Source organism: Anomalospiza imberbis, chromosome 5, assembly GCF_031753505.1.
Source record: "Anomalospiza imberbis isolate Cuckoo-Finch-1a 21T00152 chromosome 5, ASM3175350v1, whole genome shotgun sequence".
Classification (NCBI taxonomy): domain Eukaryota; kingdom Metazoa; phylum Chordata; class Aves; order Passeriformes; family Viduidae; genus Anomalospiza; species Anomalospiza imberbis.
The window spans coordinates 52,351,097-52,374,102 of NC_089685.1; the positions used below are offsets into that span (position 1 = coordinate 52,351,097).

Below are 23,006 nucleotides of genomic sequence, written 5' to 3' on the forward strand. Positions count from 1 at the left end.
AACCCCAGGTAGGTTTGCAATTGTAGCACTAACACACAGAAAACGCTGGCTCAGCTGGGAAGTCTTTCAGATCGTGGTGTTAGAGACTAACTCTTGGACCCATGAAAGGAATTATTTTTTTCTTTGACCAGATCTCTCTCCTACCACTTGGATACCAGGCTGCTGTCTCTACTCAAGAATGCAAATCTGAGCAAGCCACCAAAGTGAGTGTTAAAAATCTCCCTGGGAATAAAAGCACTGTTTGTACAAACTCTCACATCCTTCTCCCACCTTCCAAGCAAAGGCTGCTCTTGCAGCTGGTAAGATGAGGCTCTCCTGGTGAGGTGGGAGCAGAAACACGACGGCTTATCGTCACGCACCGTCTTCGGTGTTTTGCTGCATTAGGAAAGGACAGGACACCAAGCACATTCCATGGCACTCTGCCAAGCAGGGCCCCAAAGGGTAAACAGAAAGTAATGTGCAGGATGCAAGAGAGTCTTTAAAAAAAAATAAGAGGGGCACCAGATGGTCACTGAAATGATCCACAACAGGGGAATGTGAACGAACATTTCAGGTTCTGTTCTAACACCTTATTAAACATATTCGGACGTGTGTCTTAGGAGCAGGCTGCATTCTGGGAGAGCCATGTCAGGCTGAGATTTTGCAAATAATCCATCTCCTCCACAGTCCCCGGTGAAGTCACCACCTCAGCGCCCAGCTGTCCTGCTCCTTCCAACACTACAGTTGAGCATAATCACCTCAATATATTTTTTTTTTCACTGATTAAACTGACTTCCAGTGCCATTACAGTAAATTACCACAAGCAGGTTTTGTTCATTTGCTTTTTAACTGCGGACTCATATAACACAGCGTGCAAACCCTAACGAAGGGCATTTGTACGCCAGTGAGGGTTGATAGTGCAGTTTAACAGAGAGCAGCTTTGTAAAGGGAGAACAAGGCTACTGCAGTGTGCTCTAGGGCTTTTACTTCCTATGGCCAGCACCGGATCTCTGTTCCCTGTTAATGAACAGCTGCTGTTCATTCAGTCGTCGAGGTGGTCCGGTGGGACAGGCAGCTGTGGGACAATTCAGAGGGGACAAGTCACATGCAAAGTCTTCCCTCTTACCTGAACGCTGGGCGTGAACAATGCTCAACCATCCACACATAACACAAAACTCAGGAAGTCATGCAGCATCCCTTAGGTTTCATGATTCTTAGTTCAGAGGCAGAGTGGGCAAGAAAAGGGCTCTGCCTTTCAGAGAAATTAGCTCCCTTAGAGCCAAGAGGTGGCCATCACAAAAGCTGTGTCCCTTCAGTCGGGGATTCCAGAAGAGCTTTTGGGCTATTATGAGGTCTCCTCTTCTGGTAGGACACACAAGAAGTCACTCTCTCATACAACAACCTCATGTTCCTGTGGTTTTCATTCAGTGTCAACAAATAATTACTTAATAGAAATACATTTCTAAAATTTGAACACTGAAATGAAATTTCAAATGACAGAAATTTTCATGCTCCCATCCTTGAGTTTCTTTACTGAGAAGCATACATTTGTTCTTTAAGAGGTTACAAGCTAAAGTCTTGGGAGCTGCTATAAGGCACCACACACTGACATACTAGGAAGGAGCCTGGGTTCAGTGAAGCACAGCAGAGACTGCCTGGAGTTCACTTTGAAAAATCAGGTCCAGGAAAAATCTTTTCCTCTTCACCTCTCTGGAAAGGAACCAAAGTTTATCAAGCTTTGTCTACCATAATTTTCTACAAGCTTAAACACTATAGCATGCATTTTTTTGGAGGAAGTATGAAAATGGTATATTAATTGCAGTCTGCTCTTAATTGCTTTTCTTAAGCTAAAATAACAAAAAAGTCAAACAAAACAAAGCAAAACCAAACCAAAACAAACAAACAAACAAACAAAAAAAAACCCACTTCATGCTGAAATAAGAGTCCACGCACGTGCACTAGTTTACTAGAAACCTGCTTAAACACACAGCTTCAATTAAAAGGGTGTAGCTCTTTTTTTACACAAGCCTTGAGAGACTGCCTTGCCTAGGAATGGTGATGGGGACAGTGGTTGAAGGCCAGCCCAAGGAAAACCTAGCCATGTGACCACATAACCTTTTGGGCTGTCCTTTCCTTCCCAGCTAGCTGTCCATCCTGCCTGGGAACCTGGCTGCCTCCCTAAGCACACGTGGAGAGTGAGCCATGCTCCCAGCTGGTGTGCCACAGCTTCACTGACCTCACAACAGCCTTAGTCAAACCCCCCCTTATCTTTTTTCTTTCTCCCTTGAAAAAGCAAATAAAACCTCCCAAGCCTCTCAAAAGCCATTTGCCAAGCAGAAATGAGGCAGAAACCCCAAACAAAAATATTGCCACAAACGAGATTATTTACAGGCTCAGGAGAGAGAAATGCAAATACATGCATGGCAATTGCTCTATCCCTTTAGTTTCTATTTTCTCACCTTTTTGTTTTGGCACAAGAAATAGCCAGCATGTGACAGTAAGGTCAGGGTATCTCTGGTTACAGCAGTGCCCAAGAAGTGTTGTTCTAGTAAAACGACACCACGCACAAGCCACATTATATAAAAAGTGAAGGAGGCACAGGCATGGGATATGAAGCACTTCAGACACTACACATAAATGATGTGACCACTGCTATAGGCTCTGCCCAAAAAGCAGAATCTTAGCCCATGCTGAACTTGGCACTGCCACGGCAAAACAATTAGGGATAGCTGGAGAGGCAATCCCACTTCTGCAGCTGCTGAGCTCATGCAGCTGCCCACACGCCTCACAGACCTCTGGTTAGGGCAGATAATGTGAACAGAACTAGGCAGCACTGTCAACATCAGCCACAGGATAGGGAGAGAGTGAGTAGGATGTCCTTACCCAAAAGTTTGTGAGGCAACCACTCCTCCTGCTCTGCACAGCACTCTGGCCAGTGCAAGACAGCAAAAAGCTGCTTTGGTTTTTGCAGGTGTCTGTACAAGATTTCACATCCTCGGTGTCCTTCTCTCCTCTTTTCTGTTTGGTCCGAATACTCAAACTACTGATTTTCACTTGGTTCCAAAGAAGCAATGAAAAAAAATCAGTATAGGTTGGCCAAACGTAGCGGAGGCTCCCCAGAAGGTCCATAAACTTTTTGCTAAGCTGGCCAGAGCTTCAATTTTCTACCACAGTGCCTGAAAACAATTTGTCTGCTTTCCCATTTCACCAGGAGGCTCTTGCACAGCTCTTACACTGATATTGCAGCAAGGACCTTTTGAAGCTACTGATTGGCATGTATTTTCTGTTTATTTTCTAATAAAAAGGAATCAGATGCACTAAGCTCTCTAAAAAGCAACTGTGCTGGCACTCAGCCACAGAGGAAAATACTGCAAAAACCCCTGATGCTTTTGCTTAACAATAAATTCAGACAGCTTTGTTTACAAATGGGACTGACCTTTCATTTAACTAACTTTTTAAAGAAAATTTGGGAAAATTTATTAGTCCAGAGACAAATACATTCTCTGAGCTACAAACAGGCCTCTGATCCCTTTCACTTCATCCAGACATTTCAAAAACAGTTCAGTAGACACGTTCCAGTTTTCATTTAGTGAAGGCTTATCATGGTTTATACATTGATCCTGTTCCCACTAAAATTAACCACATCCCCACCAATATCACTTGGAGGAAAAGTCAAAAGGAGTGCTCAAAACTTTGTGCTCGTACCAAAAATCTCAGCTTTTTCCTTCACAACTTAGATTCTCCCTGGACTCACAAATCAGGTTTCCATGGTATCACTACAGTAACAAAATGCAAGACTTTACCAAAACCCCTCCAAAAATCCCGATTTGCCTCCCCCCTCACCACTTTTAATACAAACTTTGAACTATACTTGTGCAAAAGACCAGAAGATGTGGCTTAGAAGTATAATCAAATGAGAACCATCTTCTTCAAATCCCGTTTGCATTCTTGCAAGTGTTGGGAAGCACTTTATGGGACCTTTTTCCCAGAAGAAGGACATGAGTGGCTGTAAGTTCCCAGCCCCAAGGAAAGTCTGGCTGGTGAGAAGCAGGATGAGCTTTGGCAGTCACAGGGATTACAGCACTGGAGGAGAACATGACAGAGAAAGTTTAATTACTTTTTGTGACAGATTTCGACAAAGGCTTGAACTTCTGTCTCCTACATCACACTCTGGTGCTGTCCTCCCATGATTAAGTTAATCACCATTTGTTTTCTCATTTTTCTTCTCACTTTCTATATCTTTACATATTGGTCAGGAGAGGAGCAGCCCCAGCCAGCAATCTCACAGAGGCAGGGGCTTCAGGTCTACATCCAGGTCCAGCTGAGCTGAGGCTTGAAGTCAGTTGCCCCCTCACCTCCCTCCCCAGCAGACAGGCTTTAATCTCCTGAAATCTCCCCTCCTCGGGTTTCTTCCCACCATCATTTACAAAACTCTGCTTTTGCTTTGATGAAAAATGAAAAACAGACTTGCCAATCCTCACGTTTGCATGAGGAAATCTTCCATCACCATGTCCTGCCAATCCCAATTGTTGCCTTATTAACAAGCAAGTATTTCAAGGGTACAGTCTGTCTCACCAGTACTGGAAATTTAGGTAGGAATTGTGGAGCAAGGACACAACATGCAAAACAATGAGGATGTAGGTGAGGAGAAAATTTGGGCTATCAAGATTTATACAAATGTGTTTCTATAGTACAGATTATGATTTCTGCAGAACAGAGAATATTTCAAAAAATGAAATTGTCCTGAAAAGAACAATAAATGGAAAAAGTACAAATAAGAGAAGGAGACAAAATGAAGAGATTTGTAAAAGAAAGGGACCTTTAAAACACAATGATGGGGCAGGCTATAGTGAATTTAAATACCAGCCTGCAATAAACTTCGTGTAACATGATCCCTGAACACAGCCCAGCTCTTAGGGAGGTTTCAGCTACACTTTCCAGGCATATCTCTTCGACCTTGTCTCTGTCACATAAACGAACTGAAATGAACATATGTTTTTAAGTTTGTTTCTAAAATAACCAGACCGAAGCAGAAATACTGCACTGCCCACACTAATTCTCCCCCCATCTTCCTCAGGGGAGAGAGCAGAGAAAAACCATGCGTGTTAGTCACATCAGATGAAGTGCTACAGTGACGAAGCTTTATACAAAACAGAGACAAAAAAAGCCTGTCAGGTCCCAGCTGCGGGTGAGCAATGAGCTGTGAGACCAGGAAGGTGACATTGTGCCAAGCCCCGCTCACCTCCAGCCTTGACGGGCTCCCCAAAGCACACATATCAGCCCTGCAAGTGTGCAGGAAATCAGCAGGCACGCTGCAGGGACGTGTCAGCCTTCTGCAACAGGCAGAGCTGAGGGTGTGCACCAAGAGCACCCTGCCAATGGACTGGCCAGAGGGGGAAGGTATTGCTGCCCCAGCCTCTGCTGCCCTCTCACTGACAGAGGTAGAGCACATCCAAGGCACAAAGGTAACAAAGAGATGCTTTTGTCTCTCAGAGGATGCTACAACAGGCCAAGATGTGCCCTGACAGGCTCGTCTAAAGATCAAGGATCCTGGAGTTTTAATCATAGTAACAACTTGAAAGGAATTACCTCTGGTATGTACAAAGGCTGGTGGATGAAGGGATAGGGAGCAGCCCTGAGGAGGACTTCAGGGTACTGGAGGGTGAAAGGCTGGACAGGACCCAGCAGTGTGAGTTTGCAGCCCAGAAACCCAAGTGCACCCTGAGTTCCATCAAAGTATTCATATTTCTCATGTGAATGCAAGTACAAGCTACCTACAAAAGCAAACTGTGACTGCATCTAATCCACCCATCTCCTTTCCGCCCTAGTCACTGAGCCCTGCAGATCCTTTTCCTATCATGGGCTGCTTGTTCCTTGAAATGTAGGCTGAATGCTTTCCATGGGAAAAAAAGGACATTTTACACCTTACAATAAGAGGAACTATAGACCTGAAATGGAAGCTTGGTTTTTAATGAAATACAATAATTCAGACATATGGATTTTCTAATAATCAGTATAACACTCAGAAAAGGTCTCACTTCTCTGTTTGGAGACTTGAAGGTTTTAAGAAAGGCTTATCTGAAGACATATCATCAAATTGATAGGAGAACCCAAACTTTCCTGTCCAAAATGTCACTTAATGAGGCTTCAATTAAGATTTAAAAAACTCCTGTAAATGAAAGAAGATAGGAAAAATTAATTTCTGCTTAGGAGCATTTTATTTCTTGTCTGCCCACAGCAGTACTGTGCATAACTAGTTGAATTTCTGTCACAGTATTGGCTCAGCATCAGCAGAGAATATATAGCAATTTACTTCTTAAATGGTTAAAAATTTCAGGATCTAGCACTTCAAAGGCACTTTGACTACAATGGAAAAAATTTACTTTGTAAAATCTTAGAAAGCTCAAATTGGCAGTGTCTCTTTAATTGGCTTTAAAACATTTAATAAAAGTTTTATGATATAATCCTACCCTACAGCCACCATTAATCCCATATGGCTGTGAGAGATACCACGCAGCCTACAAAAGCTAGGAGAGAACATTCTGTTTTGTTTCCCATCTATTCGTGTTTACTAAACCAATTACAGGAGATTTAACAAATCATCTCACAAAAAGAAGCTGCTGCAAGCTCCCTTTCTTGTTATGACAGGCAGTCCCATGATTTAGTCTGGGTTCTAGCCCCAGCTCTGACCCAACAGTTCTTCCAGTCTTGTGCAAACAAGGAATTGTTCATTTCTTTCTCTTTCCTAGTCCCAGACTGGATCACCACCATTTGATTTGCAGAGATGCTACACAATGCCTTGGAGAGAGGACGTTAACATCATGTTGCCTTATTGCACAAGATGACAAAAGGCATGGAAAAGTGGTAGGGCAGAAGGATGAGGCTTTCATAAAATGTAGATATTTAGGCACAGGCTTGAGTAGACCTTAAAATGAAGTTTCAAAAGCAAGGTGGCAGGGAAGGTGATATGGAAGTGATAGGTTGGTAGAGCTTGGCAGAATATGATAAGCACATCTCACAACACATCAGGAGATTTCTCAGTCTGCCAAAGTACATACGAACATCAAAAATTCAGTGGCAATTTGGGAAAAAAAAGCAGAAGATGGGAAAAAAACATTTCTGTCTGCAAAGCAGAGAGGTAAAACATGCCCCTTGGTCTGCATGCAACACCTTGGTACAAAATGTGGAATGAAGAGCTGCACACAGCTGTAAATCCCACCAGCCTTGCTAGAACCTCTGCTCATAAAGCATGGGTGCTCAAGTGGGGCATCACATCCTTTGGCAGCACTGCTGTGCTCCCACCATCACTGCCCTCCTCCTGGGCGGCCAGCTCCGGGACAAGGACTAACCCACTCAAAGATGAGCTTATCTGGCCTTTTAAAGCACTCTGGCACAATTTAAAAAGCATGCAAGCAGGCTAAAACACATCACTGTGATGTTTTAAAGCCTACTCTTCTGAATTCCCTGTTCCTTTTGACACAGAGCATTGCCCACTAGCAGGTGATACCAGCAAAACCCACAATACCATCTGTTTTTAAAGCATCCACAGGAAATACCTGCAAGCAAAGAAATCAGCAGGAGGTCAGACTTTACCTGTGGGGTTCTCTTTACCAGCTCCTGCCCAAGTGAGATGTACTTCAAAGGGAGAGATTCCCCAGTAGGGACTTGAAGCTGGAAGTGCTGTGACCAATGGGGACTTGGACGCTTTGGGACCCTCATCTCCAAGCCTGTGCTGCTTTCATTCTTTTAAATAGTAAAAGATACGGAAAAGAGACTGCAAGTGCCTGCTCCCTGTTATTTCATCTTGCAGCCAATTGACTGTGTGCTGTATGAAAATGATGTGTGTTTTTCATGCTGTCCCAACTGTAAGAAGGTGCTGGTGCAGCCCTGCTGCCATTAGTCACTTGTGTCTGCTTGTTGCTGGAGGCAAGGAAAGAAACAACATGCCAGTGAGGGTCCTAAAGCAGGTAACATGGAAAACAGCTGTTTACCCAGTGCAAGGAAGTAAAATGATCATTCATCAGAGCTGAACTAAGAACGCCTGTGCAGCCCTGAGACGGACCCAAGGGAGCTGTGCGAGGTTACATGTCAAGTAATCATGGGAGTTGGCAGGAATAGTGGTGGTGCACTGAGGTGAACCTGGACCAAGCTCTGCATTAAAAAGAGGCAAGAGATATCTCACATTTTTGGAATATGCTAAGATCTGGTGATGAGTCCCAAGAGCCTGATTCAAAGTAAGGGACTCTCAAAACACCTTAGTTGCATGATAAAGGCAGTATCCTCCCACTGTAGCTATCCCTATTCTGGGTGAGGAAGAGAGGTTACACAGAGGGAGCCACCACCACTGCTCCCTTGGGATGCAGGAGGGGCTGTGAACGCACAATCAGCTCTTCCCGAGCTGCCCCTTCTGCCACTGCTTACTCCCACAGGGTATCTCCCACCAGCAGCAGGTGGATGGCATGCTGGAAATCATCAAGGCAGGGCTTAGATTTGCAGGATGGCAAAGGAAACGGGTTTATACTGGACAGGATCAAATAGCAGGCCAGACTAACTGAGGTGAGCTATGAGGACACTTACGCAGGGCCAAAGGTCAATACCTCCCCACATGACAAGGGCTGGTATCTGAGGAATCCAGAAGCCACCATGCAGCTACTGACCTTTGGCTGAGGATCTGACAGGCAGTGCTCACCAGCTCCCAGGTCAGTCACTTGCCAAAGCAGACAGGAGCAAAAACTAAGACACTGTTGCTAGAAGAAAGCAATAAATTGGTAAACAGAGTGTCAGGGGGAGGAAAAAAAGCTGGCTTCTGGCTCAGTTTGCTGCTAACACAAAACCGGAGCATGAAGACAGTGCCCAAAAAGGAGCAAGCTCATGAGACAGTGCCTGTATAAATGACACTGATAAAGGACTAGACCATTACCTTTCCAAAGGATTAGGAGGATTACTTTTTCAAACTGAGCATCTCTTTCCCTTTCCCTGCAGTTTCTGATCCTCCAAAGGAGCTCCTCACCTTCCACAGGGATTTTTAGCCCGTAAGTAACACTCCCTGGATGCTAATGGAGCAACTCAAGCTCCTGAAGTGGACACCAAAAGGGAAAAGGGCGCATTTTAGGGGTTGTGCTGCTAGTGTCGGCCCCTCTCTTGCTGTGCCATGGGAAACACAGTGGTGGTGTATAAACAGCCTGGCTAATTTGGCTTCTGTGTTGTGAGATTTTGCTTCCTCTGCTGTCTGTGTGGCTGCTGCTTCTGGTACAGCATCCACCACAGCTTCACCCAGTGACTACAACCCAAACCAGTGGGGAGTTAAACTGCTGAGCAGGCTCTGGCTATATGCACGGCCACTCCCCCAGAGAAGCACCCCACAGCACCCAGCACAAGGGCTGTGGCAGTGGCATTCCAGGGGATGCCACAGCTGGGGGCCCTGCACCTGTCCCAAGGTAGCATGGGGACAGTGATGGACCAGGATGGCCACGGGAGGCTGGTCCCTGGGGAAGCCCCTGTGCCTTGGTGCAGCATGAGCACATCCCCACAGCCACAGGAGTGGTGGGAGCCTAATCTAGAGCAGCTGCTGGCATTCTTCTTGTACCCCAGGAACGATCAAAGGCTTGCAGTAGCTTCACTTTTCCAGTGTTACTAGAAGCAATGGAACAGCATCAAGGACACATCGGAATTTCCCTTTTATCACAGCTGTAGCCACAGAGCATTTATAGGAAGCAGAAGGGATAAGTGACCCAGACATCAAGTATTTTCCTAAATCTCTCCACAGGCACAAGTGGTAGGCACATTTTCTCCCTGTCCTCATGCTCTCAGGGATCCAGCAGAAGTGCTGTACCAGTGCTGGAAAAGTCAGGCCAGGTGAGGTCTTTGGAGGACAGATACTGCTTTGCAGGACTTGCAGTGAAGAGTTTCACTAAAAGTGTACATATATCACTGCCAAGCTGTAGGTCTTGGAAGTTTGAAAGCAATCTTTGGTCTTTCAAAGAAGAATTCACCAAGAACTAGTCCTTAGCAGACATAGAAGTTATTGGAATAAAAAAAGAACACATCACTTAAGCGTTTCATTGTTTGTCAAGTAGTTTACATGCAGCAGTGGGAGCTAGGGAAAAAAAGGTGTTTGCATAAAAACTGCTAGGAATGCCCATTACATCACACTTCCCAACAAAGCCCAGGCTGTTACCCTGGCAGTGATCAGCCTCATTGTGCAACAAACATCACCAAAGGGAAAAGATCATAAATGCTTCCATATGAGGAATCCCTTGGTCACTAAATGAAGGAATCATGCAGGCAGTGTAAGGTACCACTCATCAGGTGCCCTTGAGAAGTATATTGGGATATATGTGATGATTATTGTGATAATTTGTGAAAATACAAGTTGGTTGGTTTTTTTTTTAAACCAGAGAAGTGTTCTCCAGGTCAGCTTATATAATTTGTGGCAGAAGTAGCAGTAACTAAAAAAGCAATCTCACTTCATGTATGGGCCCTCTACTAAGCATACACAGCCCTTATTTCTTAGAGTTCAAAAATTAAGCTAGAAGTTTTCCTTTATATGTGTTAGTTTATTACAGGTAATGGCAAAATAGAAAATAAATATTAGTCTTGACACATGCTACCAAAATCTCTAAGCTAAATTGTCGAAAATACATCAGTAGATATTCCACATGCAGGATGGACACATGCTATTTTATGTGAGTTATTAAAGGACTAGGCTGAAAATATGCAGACTTTAAGACCTTGTTTTAAGAAATTTTAACTAAAAACACATGCAGAGTACGCATTCTAGCAGATAATTACACAGAGTGGAGCACGACTCATACAGAAAATAGGAACTGTACCAATATGCAATTTTCATCTAACAAATAAAAGTATTATAAAAGTATTTTCTATTTTCCTTTTAAAAAAAGTTCATTTTTAGGCATTACAGGTCACCCATCTCTAGAACCTCACTGATCTAATATACAATGTGTAACACACGTAGATCAAGAAGATTCAGGAGAATTCTATTTTTAACATGTTATCTTGTTCAAAACAATTTTTTTTTAAAAAAAAAGGGGAGGGGGGCAACCCATGAATGTCCAAGGAAACATGAAATCTGAATGATGACAAGGCCAGTCCTTCTCAATCAATGACTCTTTCTCCTTCCTTCCAAGAACTGGGGATTCTATATTTAAAGGCTTCACACATTTTCTCCTGTTCCCAGGATACTTAGCAATTTGAGATAAAATGAGTAAAAAGGTGACCTCTTTACTTTAAAAGATCCCTTACCAGTTTTGCCCAGGTAAGGAGGCCGTTAAGTACTTTCTTTACCTGAGATTTCAGCAAGTTTTTAACAGCAAGAATCCTCAAATGTCTGACCCACTTTTCCTGCAAAAAACTTACATCTAATTTTTCTTCTTATTTTTTCAATCTACCTTATTTGTGTGGAGATTCAGGGGGTGGGGAACAGAACACATATAAGATGTTGCTTTTGAAATCCCTGCTCTTTACTTAGGTCTGAGATGACTAACACAATTCTAAAATCCTGCACCATCAAGACATGAATCACAAACCTACCTTAGTTGCTTCTGAAGGTGTTTTTGTGTGATTTAACAGCTTCACTAGAGAAGGCAAACTTGTGTTGATAGGATGGCAGCACTCATTACTTGCTAGTCAGGCCAGGCTGAAACTTCATTGTTTTTGTTTCCTAGAGAAAGAACTGAGATCACATCTGCATTTTATAAAAGCTCCTGAATTGTTACTGATCGACAATGACCAGCAGCCAACACTTTGCCTCTAGAAACTTACACTGTTTTGCAGTCAGAGCTGCTAGATACCATGTCCTCATAAAAAATCTGGTTAAGTCATTTATGGTCTGAAATTGAAAGCTGCACTTCCCTGAACAGCGAACAGATATTATTACTAACAAGAATTACATGTGACAGGCTCCAGGCTCCATTATTTGGCTTCCTTTGTTCTTTAAAGGATATTCATTATCAACTGAAAACCTGCTAGTATTTCTAGCTTCTATGAAATAAGCTTTTTTTTTTAGTTAGTAACTTGGATGTAAAGGGGGAAAAATGCATTTCCCTGTTTTCTGGGGTTTCATATAAAATCTGCAGAGGCATTGGAACAGTAGGGTAGGGAGCTAGAGTAGCTATCTATGGGACTTTAAAAGTCTCATGTGTAAGAGGCGTTCATAGTCTTTTCTGTCAGTTAAGGTGCAGGAGTGGAGAGAAGGACTTGTAAAACCCTCTGCCTCTCTCCAATTCCTTGGGCAAGCATATTGGCTAGTTCTGTAAGGACCAGTCTAGCAGTGAAGCTGGAGGTGAGGTCACTTCAGCCTGTCACCCTGATGGGTGCTGAGGGCTTGTGCCTGTGTCAGGGCAGAAGTGCCTGGTGTGGCTGGCTTGCCTCGCCAGTGATGGACCACTTTGCCTGCCTGTTCCTAGAAGCACAAGTCCTTCTCTTGCCCAAGCTCCCCATTCTGTGAATTATGGCAAGTCCATCAATCCTTCTTTCACAGTTGTCGTTGAAGGATATCACATATCAGGCTCGTGTACTCCTGCCAGAGAGGCTCCTTGCACTTGCTCTTCTCTGCAGGACGGGCATCGCAGACACAGCCGTGCTTTGCTTAGCTCGGGATCACGCGCAGCTCCGGGCACGTGTTGCTCTCTTGCCAGAGCATATGAGTAAACTGGATGCGCTCTGAGCCCAAAGCAAATGAGTCAAAACTGTACCTTAAAACTCCCCAAAAGATGCTGGATTGAGAGGAATTATGGAAAAGCAGGTTGTGGAGTGGACTTGCAGCATAGAAGCTAAGGGATACAAGTCAGCCACTGGGCAGCAGAGCCTCTTCATGGCATGCTAGTATGGGACTGGAAATAAGTAGGTCTCTGAATGTCCTCTGCCACATCAGACTCCTCTATTCACCCCATTTCCATCTCTCCATATGTTTGCTCCTCTGTTGGAAATACAATAGAATGATGGCTATAACTTAGACATGCAGCTGGCATCGACTTGTCTTCCTACAGAGTGTGCTTGGCACAGAGAGAGGAGATCAGAGCAGCTCCTGTAGCAAGAAAGTGATAATCAGCTTCATCGGAACAACAGGGGAGCATGGAGGTGGTCACTGGTTTTCCTTCCTCCTGCAGGTACCCACAGCTCCCAGCAACATGCAGACAGGTCTAGGAAGATGAGCAGTAACTACAGTCAGGCTGCAGTCTGCCTCAGCTTCTCCCCCTTGAGATGGAACCCAGCCACCTTAGCTCTTTGCAGTGTGCTGTCCACATAAAGGCTCTCAGAAAACCTCAGTCACACTCAGTCCACTTTCCAAGGAGCATTTTACACACACCACCTTTGTCCTGCAGGACATCCTAACTAGAAACTTTTGGGCTGGGCTCTTGTTGGCTTGCACTTAGTCCTGAACTTCTTGGAAGATTCCTAAATGTGGAAGTGGCGCTTTTCCCATCTTCTCAGGAGACCCTTGCAGGTATCTAGCCAGTAGCACTAAAAGGGTCTTGTGGTAGGGTATTCTCCAGGTAGGTTCCCAGCCCTAGCAGCAACCAACCTTTTCCCCGAATGCAAACTAGTGCACACCTGTTGATTGCAAGAACTGCAGAGATAATCTATCATGATGGATCCATTAACCCCTCTTGGAATTGCATAACTGATGAACTATCATCATACACAGAAAGCCAATGGGGTATTAGAGGAGATAAAAAAACCTGCCAGGCAAAGACCATTGTTATGGCTCAGGAATAATGCTCCCTGAGGGCTTAATTACAGGTTGATCTAGGAAGGCATAAAAGACCACGCACTTCCAGATCAAATGGGGAGAACTCAGCATAGATGTCACAAGGCAGGTGGCTCGGAGTGGTGTAAAAGTATGGCCCCGAGTGTTTTATGAGGACCAGAAAAGACAGTAAGAGCTGTGTGATGAATTTTATAAAGGATATTGTCTCCTTCTGGGCTATCACCATTAGGAAATACATACATTTTTACACTGTGGAGCAGAACCAGACCGTGAGGAACTTGAGTCCATTCACTGTAATTTGGGACTCACATTGAGGCAGAGAAACTACTCACCAGTGTGGGATTTCCTTCCTCCTTGCCTCTACAGTAGTGGGTTTCAACCACTGGAATGGAGAGGTGGAAACTGTTCTACACTTCTGTGGGGAAATTTCCATGTCCTGCCACCCCAAATCACGGGAAGCCGGTGCCCTGCTGCCGGCCGCTCCGGGTAGGGCAACCCACGCGGGCTCCCTGGCCACTGGGCAGCAACGCCCCAAGCCGCTCAAGGTGCTGGTGGTCCACGGGCCCGCCTTGAGGCCAGCACGGAGCAGCCCTTCCCGTGCGCGCAGCCCCCGCCGGAGCCCCCGCGGGGGTCGCGGCGGGGCCGTCACGGCGCGGGGCGGTGCGCGGGGAGCCGGTGGCCGCGGGGCCGGGGCGGGGCCGGGGCGGTGCGCGGCGGGGCGCGGTGCAGGGCAGCGGCGGGCACACGTGGCTCAGCCCCCCAAAAAGGCGCTCCCCGGCGGCGCGAGAGGGCAGTCCTCGGTCCCCCAAGAGCCACCGCCGGTCCGCTCCGTCCAGCCGTCGGTGGGCGCCGGTGCCAGGGGCCGCGGTTGGCTGCGAAGCGGCGGCTCCCGCCCCCTGCGGAATCTGCCCCAGGTCCGAGGCAGCCCTACCTGCCGGCACGATGAACCTCACCGCCGAGAGCCACCGCATTCCGCTGAGCGACGGCAACAGCATCCCGCTCTTGGGGCTGGGCACCTACGCCGACCCGCAAAAAGTAAGTCCTGGGCGCCGGGACGCCCCGCGCCGCTGGCGGGGGCAGGTGCCGGCTGCCCTCGCTACAGCCCCGCGAGCCGCGGCTACCCTCCTCCTTTCCTCCCGTCCCGGCGCCTTCTCTCTTTGCCCCTTTCCCCGTGCCAAGTTAAAGCCTCAGCTCTACCATGAGCAATGCGGGCAGTGCGCGGGCCTCAGATGAGGAAAAGGTGGGAAGAAATAAGAAAAAAATCCCGCCCAGCTTGCGGTGTGCTGCGGCTGCGGCTGTCGCCCACCGCCCCGCGCCGCTGGGCGCACGGGCAGGGACGCGGGGGACCTGGAGTCGGGACGGTGCCGTGCAATGCCCGGGTCGGGAAGGGATGAAACCCCCGGCAAAGGCGGCCGGGAGCCCTCGGCTCCCGGAGCCAGGAGGGACGGTGCCATCGGCTCCCCTGCCTTGCTCCCTGCGCCGAGCGTAGATAAGATGAGGGATTTCGGACCGCCTTGCGGCTGCCCCCGCTACTTTCCAAGTAATGTTCCTGAAACAAAGACCCAAATTCCTGCATCCTGATTCCTGCGGCTCCCACAGCCGACTGCCAGCGGCCAAACCACTCTCAAATATTCTGTATCCTTCTGTTTTGCGCCGGGCAGGCATCCCGTCTGACCGTGCCGGTCGGCTGCACCCGTGGAGGATGGGGAAGCACACCTGATGCTTCTTCCCTCTGCGGATCTGGGAGCGCAAAGGCAATTCAGTAGCCACTGCCTTTTAAAGCTCTCCTAAACTGCCTGATCTTTAATCTTTTTTGTTTGTTTGAAGAGTTGGAAAAGAGGCATCGTGGCCAGAACCCTTCTTGTGTAATAGCTGCGATGCAATGTGTGTGTATGACTCCACATATCACAAAGTGTTTAAAAGCACCTTTGTAAAGAAAACTCTTGATTAAAGCCATTTACAAACCACTAAATGTACCATGGTGCATCAATAACGGTGTTGAATTTTCAGCAAACACTACTGCAGGCAATGCATGAGTGATGCAGAAAGGGTGTAAGATGTCCCCAGGACTGCAGATCTCACTGGTTAACGATGCTGGTTTACATGGGGAGAATCAATAGGAATTCATTACTTCAGAGCCTGGGCATCATCCCCCACATCTCTAAACTTTCAGGAGATATTTTCAGCTAGTGCATTCTTTGAATAATGGTTAGTCAAACAAAATTAAGGTCTCTAACAGGAGTTTTGATATAGCAAAGCAGAATGTTGCATAATTCAGTGTCAAAATAGCTTTGAGTGAACTTGAAGCATCTTTTTCCAGACGTGTACATAATGCCCCCAACCCTCAAGTTGCAATTTTTGCCCTAGTTTTAAGTTAAGAAAAATGCAGCTGCCAGCACAAGAGCTCCTACCTTGCTGCACTTCCCGCCTGCAGCCAGGACAAGCCGTGGCCCAATACGGTGGCATCAGGCAGGGAGCCCAGAGTGGCAAGTAAACTGACAGAGCTGGAAGAGGAGCTGGATGGGATTCCCCTTATGAAGGCAGCTTCTCGGCACTGCTGTTACCCTGCTAAGAATTCATTCTGCAGGAATTCAGCTGTCCCAAAATCAACAGAGCAACAGATCTGCTTCTTCTCCCCTTCATCCTGCAAAATCCTGATGCTTCTTTCCTTTGCCCTCCCTTGGTTCGAGGTGTACAGCAAGCCTTTGCATGGAGCTCAATGAGCCAAAATGAATAAATTTTAGGTAGGGCTGGTTTTCAGCCGAATCAGCCACAGGTAGTGGCATTTTGCTTTTCACATATACGTCCTTTGATCTCTGCTAACAGAAGGTAGGGAGGACAGCATGATTAATGCAGGCAGGGCAGGCATTGCTACGGCAACTCCAATTTAGAGCAAACGAAGCCGCTGTGTAACTGTACCCTCAGTGGGGATGGGTGCACATATCCAACCACCCTTTCTCCTTCCTCCTGCATTTGTAGGAGTTTGATTTTCTGAGCTTTCTCCTTCTACACGATAAACACGTTAGAAAGTTATGGGTGGGAGGAGGAGCTGAGAAGAGGTAGAGAAAATAGCAGTGATAAGGCGCTTGCTACAGTCTCATTTTCGCAGAAGACCAGGTGAAACAATGTGTGTTTATCTGGTGGAGCTGGGCTGGGGCTTTACGCTAGGATTAGGACTGCTATTTGAGTCGAAGAACTTGTCACAGAGAGCAGCTGGGGAAACGCAGCGGCAACAGTGTGCTGTGGGATTTGTTGCAGAATTGTGCTGCTGGACGGTGATGGGGCAGGATGTTTAAATAGGTCACGGCTTAAATTTGCCCGTTTCAAAAAGGCTGCTTTGCTGATAAGGGGGATGGGGAATGGGGGCTTCTGTCAACTCCTTGCTGTGGCAGCGGAGTGCTGCTTGGCTGGGACAAGCTGCTTTGCCGAGTGCTGACTTGTGCCTGTTGCAACTTCCAACGGGATGCCTGGCGAGGTGTCTGTCCTGTTCCTCCTGCCTCAGCAGTCGAAAGGCTTTGTGGCAGCTCAGGACCGTTTCAAGGTTTATCTTGAGGAGTGAGGCTATAAACTAGCGCTGACACGTTTCCCTTAAAATGCTTAGCTGTAGCCTTTTGTGGCTGAGTTGCTTAAGAAGCAGCATCTGAGCCACCCATTCTCCAGCGGTGGGGGCAGGCAGCTGGTGGTAGCGACAGCTCAAGCCAGCCCCAGCACTCTATTTCTGCTCATGAGTCAGATCCCTGCAACTTCTAGCTATTTTGTGCTTTGATATAAAATACAGAGCCATTCACTCGTCAGATTATTCATCTTGCTCTTGGAGGCAGGTTTTTGATTTTATGCTAGTTTGTTTTGATATTTTTTCCCAAAGGTTATTCACCCTGGCACCTCCATGTCAGAGCAGTTTGTCCAAAACAAATCTGTTTTCTTAGTGTCAGGCTGTAGCCCAGTAGCTCGTAGTGAGCCCAGAGTGTTCTTCCTGAAGTGCAGGAATGTGCTCGCTGGTTAAGCCAACCAGGCAGATCTAGTTAGCCATGGAACAGGGAAATCTGCTTCTCCGGCAGTCAGTTAGAAGAAAACAAAGGCAGGAGGCCAGCTTTCACGTTTCAGGCTTTGTCTGAATAAACTGAACAGCAGTGCCTTCAAAACTGAAATGTGTCAGCAGCCTGCCTTGCTCCTCTTAAATAAATTAATTGTTCTCTCAAAGACAACTTTGGGAGATAAGTCATGCTTCTCTGGTTGTGAAATACTCAACAAAAAACACATCTATTGACAGAAAGTCCCCTGTAAGAGTTTACTGACTCAAAGTAGTACATCACTCAACAGAAGCAGAGCTGGACCACTGTGGAAAAGGTCTGTTTGATAATCAGACTCATTTTAATTGAATGCTCTTTCCCCCTAGATGTAAGAGAGCCTTTCTTCTGACTGGGTAGAGGTTGGGATGACAATTCAGCTAATTCTTTGAGGCTGAAAACTGCAACGTTGGGGGTTTCTTTTTTCTTTACTCTCCTACCACAGCAAGAAAGTACAATTGGCTATCAGTTCATCTGCTAACAGGAAGGAGTCTTCACTGGGTCACAGAATAGAATTAGTCATAAACTTGGGTTATTTATCAAGAGAAGCACATAAAATTTTTTTGCAGGTTTAATTCATGTCTCCTATCCTTATTTAAAAAAAATAAAGGAATGCAATAATTGCTTAACCATTAAGCTTAATTTTCTTTTGCAGGCAGATTTCAGTGTGTTGAAGTTGGTTTTGCATTCTCCTTCATGCAAGGAAGGAAATGTATGATTTGTATTAGATTCTTGCCTACATAAAAAAATTAGGCTGTTTATCCTACCAAGGATGGACACAACTGAAAAAGTGGAAATCTCAGTCACTGACTCCTTCCCCTGTTCTTTCTTCCCTTCCCCAAATATTCCTTCTTCTCATGGGTTTGGGTGGGAACCACAGTGGGAACTGTGAATCAAGACTACCAATGCACTCCAGACAGCTTTAAAATTTGAGGCCAATTCTACCTCTGTTTGGCTCTGTGGATCCTTCTGGCAAAGCCCTGCGAGTGCAGGAGCAGCTCTGCCAAGGCTCCAGCCGATGCACCGTGTCCAGCTCCCCCTCCCTGAGGGCCCCCAAGCCGTTGACCCAATTCTCCAGGGTATTAAGTAGATGGTGGGAGGAGGGAGAGGGCAGTCCCACAGGGGAGGGTGGTAGAGGAGGACAGGCCCTTGGATGAGCCCCTGGCATTGCCCTGTGCTACAGCAGAACCAGACCAGTCCATGGCAGGCTCCCACCACCTCCCAGCACTGATTCTTAGCTCCCAGCACAGCCCCCATTGAGTGGTACTGGTACCCATCTGGAAGCAGATGAAGTGTGGGGACAAGAGTCTTAGAGGGGAAAGGTGCTAAAAACACTCCTAAATCCTGGAAATCCTATGCCTCGTTAAAACTGCACTTATGCCTGCTTCACTTTATAACTCATCCCTGTCAACACAGCTAAGATCATCTGTCCAGTGTCTCCACATAAATACTCGCTGTTTCCCTGGAAGGTCAAGGGGCCTTGGCCACAGCTCCTCTCCTGCCTTCCTGTTTTGACTGAGGGAGGACAGGGCTTGGAGAGAAGGTTGTAGCAACCACACTGTACACAGGCGCTGTTTCTGAAACATAAGATTGGGCAAAGCGCTCAAGAATAGCACTGGGTGAGGGCTGTTGGCAAGTTGCAACTTAGCTAAAAATGAGGCTCTGAGGTAGCCAAATCCATTCATAAATTGGAAGCAGTTTTGTGGAATAGTTTCAGGCAAAACAAATGGCAAAGCGTTTCATTTTGGGCACTGGCAGTACAAGCTGAGGAATCAAAGAATTATTAAAGCACTTGGAGGTAGCAGTTGACTTTCCCTGAATAGCCCGCTGGTAAGGGAATCCACATGGGCGGTGGGAAACCAGATTCAGTCCTCCTCTCAGCCTCTGGGGATTAAATTCATATCAGACAGCTCAGGGAAATAACGTGATTGTGGGGTAGGTGATAGCTAGAGAGAGGCAAGAAGAAACACGCACAGGCTGGAGCAGGAGGAGCACCCTGCCCATGGGAAAGCGCACTGCCCACCAGCCCCACAGTGCTGGATGCTGAAGAACTTGGTATGGCATGCAGCCAGGAGGAAGAGAGACCCATTTCCCCAAATCTTTAACTACCACAAAGTAACCCTTGTGAGTGCCCAGACAGTCTGGGTTTTGTTTAAGAACAAATTGCTGGTTTGAATCAGGGAGAGGAAAAGTTCATCCAGGGCTCCCAGATCCAGTCTGAGTGACCAAGTTAAAAAAATCTGGTTTGGATAAGTAAAAACACTGTTTTGGCACTCTGAATTACTTTTTACACCCAAGCTAGAAGCTGAACGGAGTAATTTTTCATTGTACAGGTCTAACAGCCTCTAATGCTCTCATAGGATCATTTATGCCAAGAAGTTCCTCGCACAAGGATGTGTATGCACAAACTTTTTCAATCACTCTGAATGGTGCTGGCTGCACCCCTGCTGCAGGCTGCCTGCCTTTGGAACTGTCATAGGCTGCTGTTAAGTCAAAAGAGGTAATAAGTGATTTGTCCCCATGATGGGATCTGGATCTCTGAGCTGCAGTAAGGGAGGTATTACATACAACTTAATCCTCCCAGTTTTCCTCCTAGAAAGCCACCACTGGCTTCTGAAACAGGATTGTCTGGAAACAGCAATGACTTCAGGTAACTTGTAAAGGAAGTCACCTGCCCTGACCCAAAGCTACAAAATGAATCATGTATTGAATGTTCCTGTGAGAAGTGACACCTGAGATCTCTGCAGACACTGTTGAGCTTAAAGGCTTCAGCTTCTTGATTTCTTACCTGTTAATTTCTCCTACTCAGACTTCCTCCTGAGGTAAACTTGGCTTCTGGATTTTTTCTTGAAAGAGATGAGAGGCAGTGACAAGAGCAGGAACTGTTCTAACATCCAAGTGTTCTTGCAACCGTATCTTGTTTCCCGTGACATGCTATTAAAATAAATATGTAAAGAAAATACCTCAGTCCTTTAAATGTAAATGATTACACATGAATATGTGTTTGAACTCAGAAAGTATTAAGTATGAAGTTAGCTCTCTAATGAAGTGATCTTTATGAACCTACATGAAATTACCAGAGATGTAGGCCAAGGAATTATTTTTTTCAGAGGTAAAATATTGGGAACCCGATTTGAACAGAGCTGGGGGAATCAGCTGGGATATTTGGTTGCAAAACCTCTTATTTATGCCCTTGAACTTAAGGAGTAAATAAAATCCCTGAAACAAAATAATTTTTTTAAAGTTATTGGGTTATATCTCCTAACCAGCATTTCCAAAAGACATTGTGTCCCTTCACAGTCCCTTTTGGTAGCCATCACTGGCTTTCACAAGCTCTTTGTTTTTTAAGCAGCAGTATTACTTCATGCATTACTAGTACTTCTTGTCTTCAAGGAGAGCTTTGGAGCAGCACACCCACGGCTGATCCTCACATAGCAACATGAGATCTCTCAGGGTTGGGATTTCTGAGGTGTTTCAGAGGGTAGCCTCATGCTCCCTTGATCTCTGAGGATATTCTAAAATGATATGTTCAAGTGGAGATTTGTACACTTGAGTCAGGGCTGAAGGGAAGGAGACACATTACTGCAGCTCAGAAAGACGACTGTGCCTGATCTGCTACATGTCCTGGAAGGCTCCTTGCCCGCCTGTTAGTAAACTCTTAGCCTAGCCTTCACACTGAACAATATTTATCCTGAAACCCAATATCTGCAGCCAGATCACTCACAGAGTTGTGACTCAGTTAGTTTTGTGCTTGAAGGACTAAGCCATACTGAGGCAATTCTGCTTGCACAGACTGCAGATGGCATGCCTTTCCTTCAGTGGCTGGTATCCTGGTGTTGAGTGATACCCTCATTGATTAATTGCTCAGATTTTATTCCTTAACTAAGTCAGTTACTGGCAAGACCCAGTTGCCAAGAGCAGATAAAGGCAGGATTCTTGATATTTGGGGCCCAGATGCCTTGAGGAGGTGCAGCAGTGGGCATCAGTTTTTAGCGGGCAACAGACCAACTTGTCTCTTGGGCAAGAGCTTGTGCAAGGAGTCAAGAAGCTGCAGTGATTGGGCTCTAGTATTGCCTTAATTCATCTCTGCTGTTTGCTACAGAGGTGGCAAATATTCCAGGGAATAAGTGGTTTCACACATGAAAGAGTGCTTTCACAGATCAAGCTCTTTATAACAAAGAGGTGAGGTTACACACCAAAAGGTTAAACTAAATCAAGAGTCTCAGAACAAGTTCTGATTTCATCAATGGCTTTTGCTAAAAGCTAACTGTTGCGTGACAAATTTTAAAATTCCTTTTCTTATATGCTCAAGTAGCAAGTTTACAACCTCTGATTTATCTTGCGTTCTCCTTTTTTCCTCAGCCGTACAACTTTTCTGTTCTGCCATTGGAGCAGTTCCTTCATTCCTCCATTTCTTTGTCTTTAACACTTCCTTCTTCATGTTTAGCCTTGACCTCTCCTCCTCTGCCTGTGACTGTCTCTTGATGCCTTAGTTCCTACTAGTTCTCTGTAATCTTGTGTTATACAATGGAACATTTCTGGCTTACATAAATGCAAGATTGCATCTTTATCTCATTAAGAAAGGAAACCTAAGTCATATAATTAGAAAAATCAGGTAATTAGAAGAGGTAGATGCTTTTTTTCCTGAAATGTGGCAGACCCAGAAACTCCTAGCTTTTGTATAAGAATGATACCTAAACCAGATTTTAAATTTGGATTTGATAAAATGACTTACTGCGCTCTTGTCAACCTGGAGGAAAGATTCCTGCATGCAACTTTTTTGGGAACATGAGCTTTGTTCCTAATACTTTGATTTGCACCAAACCCATGGTTCTAAGACATTGCTGAATTTGCAAAATACTCTTTTACCTCCATGTATCTTCTCTGATGAAATCCCTCTGATTCTTCATTTTCATGAAACCTGAAGCTTAATAGAAAACAAATTGATAGTAAATCTCTACTTTGTGCTAATGGCTTCTGTTTCCAGTTGTGGACACGATTAGTATCTAATCATGTGTAGTAGATCAAAAGCTGTGTTTACTGAAGTGGTCAACATGTAAAATTCCCAATGAGGAAGAGTCCAGTCTTGATAGATGAGGGTGAATGAAAGACTAACTTTCTAGCTACAAAGTTTATTAACCAAGGGAGGACTTCTGAGCAAAATGGACACAAAATTGCTGGTCCTGGAAAATGATGTTCAGAACAACTTCTTCCCCCCACCCTGGCCTCTC

At 45.7% G+C, this 23,006-nt stretch overlaps 1 protein-coding gene and 2 long non-coding RNA genes across 5 annotated transcripts in view; 1 reads left to right on the forward strand and 2 right to left on the reverse strand.

Annotated features, from left to right (window-relative positions):
* Positions 1-12,873, reverse strand: part of LOC137474327 (uncharacterized) — a 96,488-nt gene extending 83,615 nt beyond the window's left edge. For both annotated transcript variants that reach the window (XR_010999301.1, XR_010999302.1), the window contains exon 1: positions 11,530-12,873. This is a non-coding gene — a long non-coding RNA (uncharacterized lncRNA). The remainder of the gene's footprint in view (positions 1-11,529) is intronic.
* On the reverse strand, positions 3,540-9,059 carry LOC137474328 (uncharacterized). The gene is made up of 2 exons (XR_010999303.1): positions 8,637-9,059; positions 3,540-4,062 (listed from the first exon to the last, which is right to left on the reverse strand). It is a non-coding gene; the product is annotated as an uncharacterized lncRNA (long non-coding RNA).
* A 1,545-nt stretch (positions 12,874-14,418) lies between the features above and the next one.
* Positions 14,419-23,006, forward strand: part of AKR1D1 (aldo-keto reductase family 1 member D1) — a 34,804-nt gene continuing 26,216 nt past the window's right edge. The window contains exon 1 of one of the 2 annotated variants that reach the window (XM_068190786.1): positions 14,419-14,743. In XM_068190786.1, the coding sequence (XP_068046887.1) occupies positions 14,651-14,743 (93 nt within the window). In that variant the 5' untranslated portion in view covers positions 14,419-14,650. The remainder of the gene's footprint in view (positions 14,744-23,006) is intronic. The other variant, XM_068190785.1, reaches the window with a different exon arrangement.